This window comes from Pollicipes pollicipes, unplaced genomic scaffold (assembly GCF_011947565.3).
Source record: "Pollicipes pollicipes isolate AB1234 unplaced genomic scaffold, Ppol_2.1 Scaffold_7261;HRSCAF=8764_pilon_pilon_pilon, whole genome shotgun sequence".
NCBI classification, from domain to species: Eukaryota; Metazoa; Arthropoda; class Thecostraca; order Pollicipedomorpha; family Pollicipedidae; genus Pollicipes; species Pollicipes pollicipes.
This window is the reverse complement of record NW_023597054.1, coordinates 44,935,496-44,951,363: the sequence shown is the minus strand read 5'-3', so window position 1 is coordinate 44,951,363 and position 15,868 is coordinate 44,935,496. Positions and strand designations below refer to the sequence as shown.

The window sequence follows — 15,868 nt, the reverse complement described above, 5'->3', positions numbered from 1 at the left end:
GATGGTATTCCACTTGTCGTTTCCTGCGCTGCGTGTTCTAGGGTGTTACCAACAGATCAAAATACACTGACAGGTCAGCGTAAATGCAGAGGATTCAGAAACCCACTTCACTTTGCCTTGTCTGTGCTATGTCGCAGAGTAGATGACCTCACTGCTCAATTAAATAGTTGTACATATATGGCTGCTACTTCAGTAAAGCATACGAGCATCAAGCTTTGCACCATCCCAAGTATGGCGTGATCATTTTGTTCATTAAATTCATAAATTTCATGATCATCATTTTGTTCATAAATTGTTCATCAAATTACACAAATGCGCACGTTTTTTCCCAGTACGAAGTCTTAGATAAATTATGCCGACTCCATACGGCAATATGATCTGTATATATATATATATATATATATATATATATATATGTATATATATATATGTGCATATATATATATACATGTATACACATATACGTCTGTAAGTAAGGGTACTGGCGATGTACGTGCCACCAGTGCGCCTCGGTTACTATCACACAAGCAGTGAAGGCGGGCTAGCTTGCTGGTTGGCTACATTGAGGCCGGTGAGCAGTTTTTGCACTGTGTGACATTATAGCATGCCTGCTGTAATTGCTCGGCGCTCATACCGCCTGTCCGGGAGCCTGACACGGCCACGTGCGCCGATGCAAAGCCGCCTCGGATCTCCGCCGACTGTCGGTGCCTGGCGGGCAACGTTCACGGAATCACGTCAGGCGCCGGTTCAGGAGCCGACACATGCTGCACGATTTGCCGGCGAACTCATTGTCGGGACGCAGCTGGCGCGCGTCAGGCCCAGGCGCCTCGCCGGCTAGAGGCTGGACACGAGGGCACAATCGTGTCCGCGCCAGAGGCCGCCGCCCCGCCTGCCGCTGGCAGCCAGTGGTGATTTGAGAAAACTTCACCGAGACAGTTTACCGGGCGCTGAATAATTGTTTGACATTGCGTACCGGGCGAGGTCGTTGCTGCATGCGAAGTTCGCGGTATTGCTAGTCCCGTGCATTAGCGAACGGAAGTCTTCGCAAAGCCTTCTTTAGCGACAGCGCTGAGCGCTGAGTACGTATATGTCTATTGAACCAGAAGTTCCAGGGATTGATTGACCAGAACTTCGGACGCAACGGAGATGAAACAACTTATGTGATGTCTGAAATGTACAAAAAGGTTTTTTGGAAAACAAATTCAATAGGTATCTGCTGGACTAGCCGGGTTGCGTCTCAATTCTGGTGTAAGAGAGACAAGCCTTCAGCCCATGGTTTCTCGGCATTTTGAGTTCAAAGCTTCCATGCTATAGTTAATGACCTTCAATATATCAGTATATGTTGGTTAAACGACGTCGTGGAGCTAATAAACGATTACATTGACGGTACTCAACATTTCGAGCTGTAGTCATCCTAGAGAGTGAAAGGGTTCGGAGAAGTTCAGCAAAATATTGCCCTTCAAAAATAAACAAGGCATCCGGACTCCAAATTCTCCAAATACAGTAAGACGTTAAAAACTACAAAAAACACACACGAATGGCTAAGCTGGAAGTTCATAATGTCTGGCACAAAGTGTTAGACACAAACATTTCTTACCGCGATCATCACCCAACATGAGCATTGCCTGGACCTGAGGAAAATGCATAACCCAACAATATTCAAGCCTGGTCCCATGATGAAGTCCATGTGTTCAGCTCAAGGCAAATATTCGGAATGAGCAGTGGATCTCAAATCTTGGGGTCCACATTGCCTTAATCGTTCCTAAAATGTATATTTAAAGTTGGCATTTGTTACGCTATGCCCCATTGCTGCGTTTATATATGCCATGTGCTCTCCTAGCGGTGCCTACGCTTTCCGTAAACATCCGTCTGCAAGATACTGATTAAACCGATCACGAATGCCACGCTTTGTTCCTACTACATTAAATATCCGTGGACCCAGGTCGCAAAGGTTGAAAGATGTCTTGCATGCTGCGTTCTTCCGCGTGCATTTATGTTTCAGTCCAGCCACACATGCATGAGAAGTCTTACCCTCAGCTGGACACATTGGGGTCTCTATCACTGATCGTGCTAGCATGGAATATAAACCATGACTACCAGTCCACGCTGCCTTGAGGCAGCGCGTACCACTCAATCGCATGGCGGCATGAACTTGTTTGCGCAGCTAGTCGTTTGTAAAAGGGAGTTTCGCAAAGACCTAATTTGTTTGCTTAGCCCTTTCACAATTTTTACGCAACCCTGGTGTAGCGTGAAATCATGCGCGCGTGGCACAAGCAGCAGACCTCCCTGTGCTCTGGTTAGCCATCGTCATTGGTAAACAGGGACATTTTAGTTAGGCCACACTCACATGATTGTGATGATACCCGCAATGCTCTCCGCACCTGGAAGATAAGAACCGCTTTCTTAGAGGCCATGGGGAAGCCAAATTGCTCAGGTTGTAAACGTCGCATGACACCTTGAACTCCACATGCGTCTCAATGATCAGACATTTTCTTTTGCGTCTCCTTGAAAACGAGTGCCAATCGTTTGGATTTCGACTTGACCGATTTAGTTTTGCCTGTCGGTCTGTAGGTTGATGGTGACGGGCCTCGAGCTTCAGCCAGTCGAAATCGATGGTGTTCACCGTGACACTTGCCGTTCAGCAATGTTTCCGGCAGCTTATCCCGCCATTAAACATGCATTACAGCCGGCTCCGAAGGTCGTCGGGGCGCGTTGAAGCGACAAACACGTGCTCGTTCCCAGACGCCGGCTTCGTTTTATCGGTGGAGTGACTGGGTCCCCGTGGGAAACGCGAATCTATGCCGAGGTTTGGATAGAGTGGCCATGCAGTACTGTTGGAGACGCGGCCACAGCCAAGCACTCAAAGCTGAGGCTCGCTGAAAGCTCCGTAAGCTCAAATTAGTATTCGTGACATCTGGAACGCGTCCATCTGTGTTAATATTATGGGGATGTAATGTAGCTGCCCAGAAGACAAAACCTTGTCGCCATGCCGCGGCGACGATGCTCAGATGTATTCTGCTGCATGCGTGCGACCCATGGGCGCGCAAGGTGAGACGTCGTCGCCTTGTTCACAGAGGAGCTACCCGTACACGTACTACAACAACGAGACGTCACTCACCCTGTACAAATGTGACGACGTGACCTCCGGCAACCTACACCTGCTGTTGGCCGTTTACCAGCTCGTCATCACCTTCGTCATCCCGCTGATCCTCATGTCCTTCTTTTACACCTGCGTCATCCGCGTGCTGTGGACGTCCACCAAGACCATCTCGGAACTCACCACCAGCTACAGGTGAGCGACGGTCGGTTCACTGGCGTCCCGGCGACCCCAGCGCCATTCCCCTCTCGGGCACCGCGGCCGCTGACTGCACCTGGTGTCGGCCGACACGACGGCTTTCCAATTTTCCTCACTGCCCACTTATCCCCTACTCGCTGCAAGCCGGCACAAGCCGGCGACGCCGCCTCTAGGTATTTTTCAACAGCCGAGATAATCTCACGTGCCGTTTTTCGGTTATTGTCTTGCGCTTCACAGGAAAGTCGCCGTTGATGTTTTAAGCTTTGCATGCATGCTGATGGGTATTGTTCTTGACGAGGTTTTCTCGTGTAGCTGGAGCCTTTCCATGAGCCAGAAATGCTATATGGAACAACGGAATCCAAGTGAAGACGGCTGGTTGATGTGAAGCGTCAGCGCGGTGTACAACCCTTTCATCGTCGAGGACTTAGTCACGTTTTGATTTCTCAGACAAGAATACTACGACCAACACTAAGACTTTGGGTTGGTTTCGAGGTGCAACGTTTTGGCCCAGAGTCACACTGAAAGGACTTTGCACATGATGACAACTGTCACCTTCCACTTCTAGTACATCTCCCTTCTATCCTCGTGTGGGGTTGTTGGGGTATGAGGCGTCCCTGAGATCGAACGCCGTCTTCAGTGTCTGATCATTTCAAACAGAACTGCTCGTAAATGTCGGCACAAACTTTTTTGTAACGGTTTTTGATTCCGTTATTAACAATTTGGTTTGTAGTTCAGCATGGGAATGTGGTGCGTGCAGTGAGTGTTTAAGCTATATCCTGTTAACTTGCCTGACGCTTATTGTGCCATAGACCTCACGGTTGCCGTTTCAGTAGAAAACAAATTGCGTAGCAGAGAAATATCGTTAAGAAATATCGTTGAGAAATATCGTCGCTAAGAAATATCGCTTAACTGAGGCTCCAGTGAATTTTCTGCTACGCATTTCTTACCTTAGTCATAGAGATGTGGTAAAGTAGTCTCCTTACGCTGGTTGAGCTACCACTTTCAAGTCTAGAGCCTGATGAATGTGGAACTGTGTAAGACTTGTTACGGATATAGGTATGGCGCACACTCATGGTAATAGCGCATGCCTATCCCTCTGTTTGCGAAAAGTCGAGCACATCGAGTAATTTAAACCCATGAGGCGCTTTTCGCTCTAAGTGGTGACATGGACTTCAGATTGATAGGTAATCAGGGACGCCTCCAATCCACATTGCTCTACAATAAATTGCAACACTTGCAGGAAGGCTGATGTTTGACTAGTGTGCTCGATTTCCGCCGGCCGTGGGACTTATGTGCTCGATTTCCGTTGGCCATGGATCACTATGCAGTGCTATAAAAAATGACCCTTCTCACAATCCCAGAAATGATAGAAATACGTTTTTGGTGTCAAAACATGTGCAATGAAGGCTCCAGAGGTTTCCTAAAATTCGGGCGCAATGGTACGACAAGCCGGAGTGGTATCTTCATAAAAGCTCAAGGCGGGGGGGGGGGGGGGGGGCACATCGATCTCCGATCAGGGCCAGGGTTGTTGTGTCACGGAAGTCAGACTGCGGAGGTCATGATCTTTTCGAGGTCAGTGGATGCGTTTCACTACAGAACTGCGAGTAAAGAGAGCACGAAAGCCAGAAACCCAGCGAAGCCGTGTTGCAAAAAAACCAATAAGCTGATTGATCAATAAATGAGTTTATGTATGTCAGGCCAATATTTAAGTCACTAAATTCCTGTGCTTTTGAGGTCCAAAAACAAAGTGTATTGCGTGTATGTGCAAATATATCGTAGACAAAAAGTAGATATTTCTTAATTTTGTGTATCAAAAGCAGAACCTATGATGTTATATAGCATTTCCGAGATCAACATGCGCTGTTTCGGCGCCAGATAGATATCATGGCAATGCCCCATGCAATATATGACACCAGAAGTTGTTGAAAGTGTTCTTCCACCACATGGCTTCTCCTTGGGTGCTGAGCATGTTTGCATACGTTTTGAAATTTGCCTATGTTTTTCCTTATTTCGACCTTAACCGTCATAATGCAAGGTCAGACAATGACAAAAGCTTTCAGATTTCAGATGCATGAGAACGTTACGTCAAACCATTCTGATATGGAAATCATTTGAGAGGTCCCGTCGTGCTGAACTCGATGCAGTGCTTCGTTTACGCATTCGACGCCAAATATACGAAAACATGTCATAAAGCTCAAACATTGTTGTGCCGCATAGAGCTGCAACATAGCCAGTCTGAGCGACGGGTGCGTAAGTCGCGGCCTTTGACTGGTAAGATGGACGATGTGCTCTTTGTATGGTATAGGTGCAAAAGTATAAATACTGTTGTGGCCAAAGCTAATATGTATCAAACCACGCACAACCGTGTTCTGGATTCACTTCAATATTCTCTCGATTTAACCATCAGCACCCGTGGAAGATCGAGCGCAAATATTTCGTTCTCGTTTCTCTCAGCCATCCTCCTGGATAGTTCCCACGAACGAGGATATTTCTGCGATAATGCCAGAATCTCTGCTGTTGCTGATGGACGGCAGCTCCCTAGAATGCTTGCATTATCTCCTCGATTAACTGTCTGTGTCTGGAAACCTTTCCAAAAATTGTGATGCACATAAGTCATCGCACAAACCGTTGCATAGCACACCATTAATATTGATAGCAGTGCGCGATCGGAATTTTGTTCGTGATTTACTCCATTCCGAGAGAGGGGATTTATGCTCCTCTTCATCAGGTGTATCGGAGGTCACCGCCAAACGGCTTGAGGCGTCGCGTTCAAAATTGATATATTATCGCAACTATTCATTACGTATGTTCTTAACACCGCATCATCCACACCCTTCGCCAGGTCATGGTAGACGTTGAAATTTGTTTATCACAACAACCGATATTTTAGTGTCCTGCAAAATAAATAAGATATTCCGTATCCCATAGTGCGGTAAAGCCCACTATAAACATATTCTCAGTTACACGGACGCCTTTTGCGTATGTGCTCTGATACCGGTGGTGAAAGTCGAATTGATAGGATGTATGTGTATTGGGTCCTTCTCAGGATTTCCTCCCTTAAAAAAGTGTTTCGTAACCCAGTTCAAGCCGCTTCGCTTCCGGTAAACTTGGCAATTAGTCACACATTAAACGGAGTGTTCCACATTTATATGGAGTTTTGAATTGAAATAGCCATCTTGAAGACCTTTTGGTGCTGTTCACTATCCTTCCATTCTTAAGACCTAAGCCCCCCCCCCCCCTAGTTTCTGAGCTACACGCCAGCGAAAATGGGGAAAGATGTATCGGAGAGCGTTTTTCAAAGTCACCTCGGCATTCGTGACGTCATAATAACGCCATTCGAATCCTGCCACTCCATAAGCCATGCGGTGATCAAGACCAAGAAAAATCTGATTGTCGAAGCGTTAATATCTGGCGTTCGTGAGAGCTATTTCCAGGTATAGCTGTCGTCAATAGGCTCTCAATCAATGTGATGCAAGGTATGATGACGTAATCAAACCATGACGCATTGAGAAGCATCTTTACCGAACAGAACATTGTGCCGTCTGGGGTAGTCTTTTCCACTTCAAAGTATCTTAATAACTAGAAGTGAGCTTGTTTCACCATACCTGATGCTTGCCTCAATATCTTCAAACGTGGAAAATTTGTTTTAAATGCAAGTTAGCTGTGAAATCAAGTAAGTCATCGTCATAAGCATAGCGCACATTCGCACAAAACCAGACATACATATTAGGGCCAGAGCGGGGGGTGTGTCATATGTATCGTTAAACACTATCAAAAAGTGGCAACATCGAGCTTCATGGGAAAAGAGGTGGCCTGGACACAAGGCATGCATGACGTCATATATACCATATTTTATAACATCAGTGGCATGGAAGCCTCCCAATTAGCCAGCTGACCGCTACACAACCGATTAGCTTGAATGGTGAGTATGTTTTGGTGGCGTGCGGCTGGCGCTTCCCGGTTGGACTCTGAATGAATGGTCAACGGTTTTGTCATGCGAACACAATTATGGAAGGGAGATGGAATGTCGGAACAGTTTAGCCTGATCATAATTTTATATTTTTCGTGGCGTATACATAAATAGGGGCTAAACGTCATGCGGCGTGTGTAGCGCATCGCGTATCGCGGTTGCTAGGCGTTTCATAACAGTGGGTTGCGATCAGTTGCCATTACTACGCCTTGTACGAGAGATCTCCTGTGCAGTTTGCTTTGAACGATTGGTAGCATTGAAAATGTTCGACCTGTGAATATCTTATTATGCATATGTGTGCAGATCCTAAAGTACAAAACACTGTTGACTGTAGCATCATACGGCCCACGTCATGTGGTTGCACTGTACATACCTCACTGTGATACAAGAGTGGGAGCTATTACAAATCAATATTGCAAATGATCATATAACCATACCTATAGACAGAGCAGATTTTGCAAGTTTAGCTGTTCAACTCCGCCACCAGGCACAAAGGGGCTATTTAACGACAAGCCAGTCTTGGACAAGCCTGATCCTGGAATGCAATACATCACAAACGCCGCACGACACATAACCCCGTGCTATATCATCATGCATGCAAAAATTGTACATTCTGGTGAGGCCAAACTGTTCCAGGATTCAGTGTTCATTCCAGAAATGTGTGCGAATAGCGAAATGACGGATGATTTTTTCTCAGTCCAACCGGGAACCGCCACCCGCACGCCACCAAAGCATACTATTCAAACTAATGGATTGTGTAGCAGTCAGCTGGCTAACTGAGTAGCTTCCGTGCCACTGACGTCATCAAATATGGTGTACTTGACGTCATGCAGGCTTTGCTTCCAAATTACGTCTTTTCTCAGGCAAGCTCAATGTTGCCACTTTTTCCGACCTGACGGTTCTAACTCGCTAGATAGCCTTGGACCAGAGCAATCCCATGTCCGGAGGTTGTAGAAAAAGGAACTTCAGATACATATCACTGAATATATGGATAATAATGCAGGAGCTATAAATTCGAGCAAATACGAGACATTGCATTCATGACTGGATATGTCAGCTACATCCGTTTATTAGCAATGCATGGCGTGCATCCGACCCACTTTTATGGACTGGGGTGGTTTCCAGAAGAGGTCATACACTCGAAACATATTCTGTTCACAGTTCTCTGACCAAAACGGATGACGATAATGTCTCCTGGCATCCCCTATTATAAACAACCGCTGCCTTTCAGAAGTCAGGCTGGCGTGGCCAATTTCTTCCGTAAGCAGACCCAGTCTCGCTCTCTAGCACGGCAATAACAGTGAATTAAGGTTGTTATCTCAATTTTCCGTCAACTTTCAATTTTTCACATTTTCTGCTGCGCCCTCTCAGTGACTGCTAAATCGGGCGGAGGTTGTCGACGTAGCTAGGCATTTCATGCCTCCCTCGCCAGCGATGGAGCCAGGTACCGCACACTGCTCTCCGTTTAGACTGGGATTGTCGGCAGCGAAGAATCACGCGCATGACGTTGCCAAAGGCAATCATAAAACATGCGATGAAAAACTCCGACCCAAAATTTGGCAACGGAAACCTGCGAGTAGTTTACACTTGGGCGCCATGATTAATAAGCCAGTCGAATGACAGCTCATCTGTATGTGAAAATTTACGCACCATAAGCTATATAATTTTGTCGACCAATTGCCCCGCAGCAAGGAAGCGAAGTGCATTGGTTTGGTGTTGCCTGAATTCTAGATGAAGCCGGGTCTTCCATGTCACAGACTACAGGTCACAACTTCCGTAAGTTGTTCAGTGCCTTGGCGAGGAACATTATTCACATAGATAACACAATATTATTAGCCCCATTCCTCGGATAAAAACCAGGCGGAATGAAGATATAGTTGGGTTGATATTTCGGCAATATGCCTTTATCGAGACAATAGCAGAAGTGACTTCTGCTATTGTTTCGATATCGGCACGTTGCCGAAATATCGACCCAACTATATATATATATATATATATATATATATATATATATATATATATATATATATTGGCAATGTTGGATATGCTCACCAGGCATGATACGGTGGAAGAACTGCTTTCACAAGGTCATAAAGGTCATGAGGTCATGCAAAGCAAAGGTCACCGACCTGTTCCCTCTCCCAAAAACATAATTTGATAATCGGAGGTGCTAGCCTACATTACAGACTTGCTGCCGTTAAGTTAAAGCAAATGTTTCACATTTGAGGATATTGGCGCAAGCATCAGATATGATGGAAAAGCTCACTTATAACTGTAAGTATAATTTTTTAAGTCAAAAGAATGCTCTGGACAGCTCAATTCTCTGTTTGGTAAATGTGCTTGTCAATGCCTCATGGTTGGATTACATCATCGTGATTGCGCAACATCGATTGAGAGCCATTCGACGGCTGTTATGTCTGGGAATCGAGTTCACGAGCTTCAGATGTGAACGCCCAGGCAATGTATTTTTTAAGCCCTGATCGCTGCCTGACTTATGGAATGTCAGGATTTGGATGACGCAATTATGACGTAATGAGTGCCACAGTGACTTCGAAATACTTTCGCCATATAACTTTCCCTATTTTCGCGGGCGTGTCGCTTAGAAACTGACAGGGGCTTAGGCCTTCAGAAGGCAGGATAGCGAACGGCACCGAAAGGTCTTCAAACTGACTATTTCAGTTCATAACCCCACACAAATGTGCCACACTTCCATGCAGACATAAACGTTTTGTTAGACAGAAACCTTAGGTTTAGACAAAAACCTTAAGTTTAGACGGAAATGTTACGCTAAGATAGAAACGTTAGGTTAAGACAGACAAGTGGGGTGACTTCGTTTAACATCGGACCTAAAAAGATCACGAAATCGCACATGCAAAGGTCATGAAGTCATGAGGTAAACTTTTCAGCCCCAGGACCACACAAATGCGTATTGTATTTTTTTCGGTTCTTTTGGTTTTGGCCACGGGCTGTTGCTTCGCATGCGCTGTATGCCTCAATATTGTTTTGTTCAAAGTGTTGCAATGAGTTGCATTCGCTAGTTCCCAAAAGCTTGACCCCATGACCTGGTTGGTCTTCAACCTAAAACACAAATACATGTATCTCGATGACCAAATGCACTAGGTTAAAAAAATTTGAGCCACAAAACTGCAACGGTCTGTACAATTTGTCCTGAGCTCACGTGCTGCGGGTGCCAGCACCACGCACGAGTCGAGTGGCGGAGAAATATTTAAAGATTTAACGGAGTATTTTAGCTCCTTTATTCTTTTACTTATTGCTGGATCAGACACGCACGATTTTGCCAGTAATGGCAGCTTTCTAAAGAAAATTATTAAAAAAAGCAGAATTCATCTCAATTTGACGTAGACGCTCCTGTGGGAGACATTTCTTTGGACTCCCTGAATACCACAATGAAGGTAATACATTTAAAATGCCTTGCCTTTTCCAACGTGTTTTGTAATTTGACTAAATATTCGGATGCATAATCTGTTAACTGATGGTTCACCAACGATCATGTCTCGTAGGGCATGCCTCGTATTTTGCCACATTCGAATGTTTTCCGTCTGACCGTCTTACATTGCTTTGAGAATGAGGAACGAATGCCCTTGAAACGTTGACTAGCTTAAAGTGATATATATGACTATATGAGAGTTTAGTTATGACTTACCGAAAGCAACGAGGGATCAAATCCAAGTGATCAAATAAACGCACAAGAAACTGCTGATTAAATGTACATTTGCCCTTGTGTAAAACAAAACTTGCATTAACGATATAAAAATATGCAACTGTAATGCACATAAAGTGAAGCTTTATTTCACCAATTCAACGAAAACGCTATAATAGGGCTTTGATTTCTGCCCTATGGTGTTAACCACAGTGGCTATTCTCGAGGCATACTTTAACTTTCGGAGTGGGAGTACCACATGATTCATTTGGACTCAAAACTATTAAAATTGATATCCTTACTACGTCATGACGGCGCTGCAGTGGCATTAGCCAGTGCTATTATTAAACGCATCTAGTCGTGATGTTTCATAGGAGCATCCTTTTGAAATATGCACCAAAGGCGGGATACTCCCTTGAAAACATGTCATCAAAATCTAAAGTTTCCCAGCGTCTGTATGGTATCCATTTACATGGGCTTTCTGCGCCCAAGGGGCACAGACATGGCAGCACAAAGTAAACGAGCCAGCGTTGTCCTAGGATCGATACCAAGCCTGTGCGGGTTGTCCAGTCGTCGCCGAAGGGCGTAGCAGTAGTCAGAAATGGCATGCTGTGCGTCTCGCAGAGAATTACCGGTGGCTAACAGACAGCGCGGATCATTGCAGGTCACCACATGTGTCGCTTTAAAACACAAAAGCTGCAGTCCATCGGAGGACTTGGTGCGTATCCACAAGACACGTAACTCAATGATATCAGACAGGGCAGTGCGCCGATAGACAATGCAGCACAGACAACCAATTACGGTCCAGCAACTCGGCACTGCTGTCGGCGGACAGAGTACTATAGCCCGCCGGCTTGACATTGCGACTGTCGTCTCCGACATGGCGTTCCACTGTCGCATCAGGACAACAGTGAGCAGCCCCATCGTGCCAGCGAGGCGGAAAACCACGCCGCTCCCCAAATAGGCGACCATTAGGCCGCACACAGCACGGCCGGTCGCTGATGAGGGCCCGCTGTCGCACGCGCCGGGCCGCAAACAGCGTCGGCGGCCGCCGAGCGCGGAGGGTTGGACGTCACTGAGCGTGTGCTGTCGTCCTTTTACACTTCCGGCGCGAGCTGAGCGGTGATGCGCGCACTGCCCAGCGGGCCATCTTCCGGTACCGCTGGAGCAGGCCCGAGGATGGATGGTGTGATGCGATCATCAGGTCCGAGGCCCCGATGAGGGCGACGTTCTACTGGAGGACCGTTATCATACGATGCGGAAGCCAGTGGTGACCAGCTGCTCCACTGAAGGCAAAATGGTCACTTAAAGCTCTCGCATTCATTTGTGATTTCAGATCCTGAATGACATCGTCGTTAAACGAAGTATTTTGAAAAAAGCGTGCGTGTTGTAAAGCACATAGTTGTATCTGTCTCCTTGGTGCCTACGTCGTTTTGCGTGATCCTGACATAAACTTTCGATAGAGGCCAAGGAACGTTGCCTGGGTGTATTGTGAGCTAATGATTAACTTAGCTAAGCTGAGCCAATGTGGCATTAGATTGAACGCTGCAAGCATTAGGTTAAACATTGAACACACATCACTAAACTTGTCTTACATCTTTGTTGAGGGAATTACGAAGCAGCACGCTCATCAACAGCACCATCAATGTCATGAGAATTGTCTATAGGTAATGCAAGAAAATAAGACTAAATGTGTTGGCGCATGACCTTTGACCCGGGAGTTCAACGGAAGTGACAAGTCCCAACCCTTGCGGACTTTGCCGTCAGCTGATAGGTGTGATAAAGTGAAACGCCTCCAAAACTCCAGGTGCTCCCTTTTTCAATTTTTGACGTGGTCAAGAAGGTGCCCCGGAAAATCTTTAATAATAGCTACCTTGTGTATCTAAAACAGGTGAATCATGGGCTGGGTTAGATGCCGATACCGGAGTCTATTTAAACCTCAGTCGACAAGCATATTTCTCTCGTTTGCTAGCCGAGTTAGTACCATACCAGCTATATAAAAAAATAACTCTGTAGTTAGCACGAAAGTGAATTTGGCACTGAACGGCCTTGGCGAAACTGCATAAAAAGCTAATGTTTCGATTAATTAAATGACATTGAATATCAAGGCGCGCGCCATTCGAAAGGTTTATTTAAGCTACCTAACTGAACTACGTAGAGTTTATCCCATACGTAAGTTGTTAAGTGCATCTGCAAGGAATACCATGGATATAAGTAAGTTATATACATATATAGATATACATTTATATACGTATACATAAATATACATAAAAACATATATATGAATATACACCCATAATTATATATATATATATATATATATATATATATATATATATATATATATATATATATATATATATATATGTATACATAACATTACTTGTACTCGTTTCGATAAAGACATGTTGCCAAAATTTCTAGGCATCTAGATCTCCATTTTCCTGATTTTTCTACGACAAATAAAGATATTACTATTGTTTGTCTATGAGAGCTTATTCCCTACTTGGATCTAAAAAAGGTTCACTCATGTACCATGTGTATCCGATCTGACCTGCCAGTATGTTCTGCCCTGTCATACCTTGCCTGATCTGGCAAGGCCCTCAGATTCGTGTAGCACGCCCCTGGCCGACCGTGTCACGCGTCCCAGCTTGACCTGACGTCGTGCGGTCTGTTGTGACCTGGGCTCGACCTGACCTGGCCTTGGCCCCGGCTGAAACATAGCTTGACCTAAAACGAAAACTACGCACGACCTGATACGTCTCCCGCAATAATGTAACGACTTGACACGTCACCTGATCTGACCTGACCTGACAAGCTGCCGGTCTGGCTTGACCTGATGTGGCCTAACCTGGCACGTGTCCCGGTTTGACATGACACGTTGCGGTGCCCAGCAGGCTGAGCCGGGCAGCCAGCCATGAGCCGCCGAGCCTGCCGTCGTTCCAGCTGGCCACGGGCGTGCACAGCCTGACGCCGGCCAGTCCGGACACCACCACCGTGCACAGCTGCCTGTTCCAGCACCATCGCACGCCCGAGACCATCAAGAACGCCCGCAAGCAGGTACGCGGTCCATCCCTGCTGGTGGCGGCTTTGGAATGCGTAATCAGGCCGTGCTATGATCATTACCACTATTTTTTGTACAAATATGGCTGCAAATCTGGCCGATGGAGCATGAGCATCAGTGCCTTCAGCACGGAATGTTTTGGTGTCGGAAACTATTGTACGTTCATCGCAATGGTATTGGCAGTAAGTGTAGCAATAGAAGTAAGTCATAAGGACAAGCTAGTGTATCGTTGAAGTTGGTGCGCCTTGCATGACCGTTTTAAAGGATGGCCGAATTCGAGTCACCAACTTTTTTCTGCGCTGGACCTGAATTTGGACTTTCCCGGCAGGTGATCAAGATGCTGATCTTGATCATCGCGTTATTCATGCTCTGCTGGGGCCCGCGCCTCATCATGCGCCTGATGATGGTGCTCGGCCTACCATTCTACTCCAACAGCACCTACTCGCTCAAGGTCGCATTCTACCTTCTGCCTTTTGTGCACTCCTGCATGAACCCCGTCATTTACACGTGAGTGATGAGCTGGTCTCCTGAATTTACTCGTGCGTACTGGACTGCATTCCGTCACCTATGGGTGGTGTGTTGAACCGTCGCCTTGAGTCTTACTCAGACGCAACGCTGTACTGTCATAAATATTGTTCACGGGCTGTCATACGCCGAACCCGTCTGTTCATGACTAAATGACGTGCAACAGCTGCCTGACATGATGACGGACTGTCATACGCCGAACCCGCTTGTTCATGACTAAATGACGTGCAGCAGCTGCTTGACACGGCGCAATCTTTCGCACCAAAACTCGTCATCTAGCGGCTGACTTTGCGGGAGCCTCTGATCTTGATGCAGTGGATCGCGGCAACCTCTCACGAGGTCGGCACTCGGTTCGATCTGGCGGCGTCGGAGCACGGCACTCCGGAAGACATAGCGCGACTGAGGCTTCCGGGCTGGTGGCAGGATGGCTCGTGCATTTCCATGGACGTTAAAACTACGTTAAGTATTTGATCCGGCGTGAGCTGTCGCATATCTTTACTTCAAGTATAGTTTAAATCGCTCTACGATTAGTTTTCGAATTAGAACAACACATATTACACTTATTACTTAACTTATTAATTAATTAACAACAACACTTATTGATTGCATTGGAGGATACATGCGTTTCTTTGCACAGAAAACATTCGACTCGGATCAGTGAACACAGAGCAAATTAAGTAAGCAACATAGCTGATGTTCGTCCATAGCTATGGACCTGCTATCTGTCTGGACTTCGGAAGCGTCAGCCAGATCTGCCTCAGTACACGTACCCGCTGCGGGTGGCTGGCGCGGCCACCACCGGTGCGGTGAGGTGGCAACAGCGGCGGGCGGCCGCGGTCTGGGTCTTCGTGCGCGTCCGACAGCTGCCGTGCGCTGGATGTCGCTCCCACCGCCCGTCGCCACGGTCATTAGCCGCATCTCCGGGATCACCATTTCGGCAGGATATTGCGTTCAGACCGCCACGCCGCGAACCAGGAACTCATATGTTGCGGGCGTCGAACACCGCGGAAGAACTCGAACCTTGCGGGCGTCAGACACCGCGGAAGAACTCGAACCTTGCGGGCGTCGAACACCGCGGAAGAACTCGAACCTTGCGGGCGTCAGACACCGCGGAAGAACTCGAACCTTGCGGGCGTCAAACACCGCGGAAGAACTCGAACCTTGCGGGCGTCAAACACCGTGCCGAGTCGAGCGCTGCACACAACGCCCCGCGATGACAGATGGATCAGAGGTGGTGGATCACAGGAAACAGAGTAACGGACTCCAGTTTAGAAATCGGCAATAGACGAAAGAAATTCCGTCTCTCCGTTACAGTTCAGTTCGTTACTGCCTTACTTTGTTATGTCATATGTC

The 15,868-nt window shown here is 46.6% G+C and overlaps 1 protein-coding gene across 2 annotated transcripts in view; it reads left to right on the top strand.

Moving 5' to 3' along the window:
- The window catches only part of LOC119112306 (galanin receptor type 2), a 47,757-nt gene that overhangs the window by 11,798 nt on the left and 20,091 nt on the right, over positions 1-15,868 (top strand). The window contains exons 4-6 of one of the 2 annotated variants that reach the window (XM_037236422.1): positions 3,075-3,292; positions 13,824-13,986; positions 14,319-14,497. In XM_037236422.1, coding sequence (XP_037092317.1) covers positions 3,075-3,292; positions 13,824-13,986; positions 14,319-14,497 — 560 coding nt within the window. Of the gene's footprint in view, positions 1-3,074; positions 3,293-13,820; positions 13,987-14,318; positions 14,498-15,868 lie in introns of both variants that reach the window. The other variant, XM_037236421.1, reaches the window with a different exon arrangement.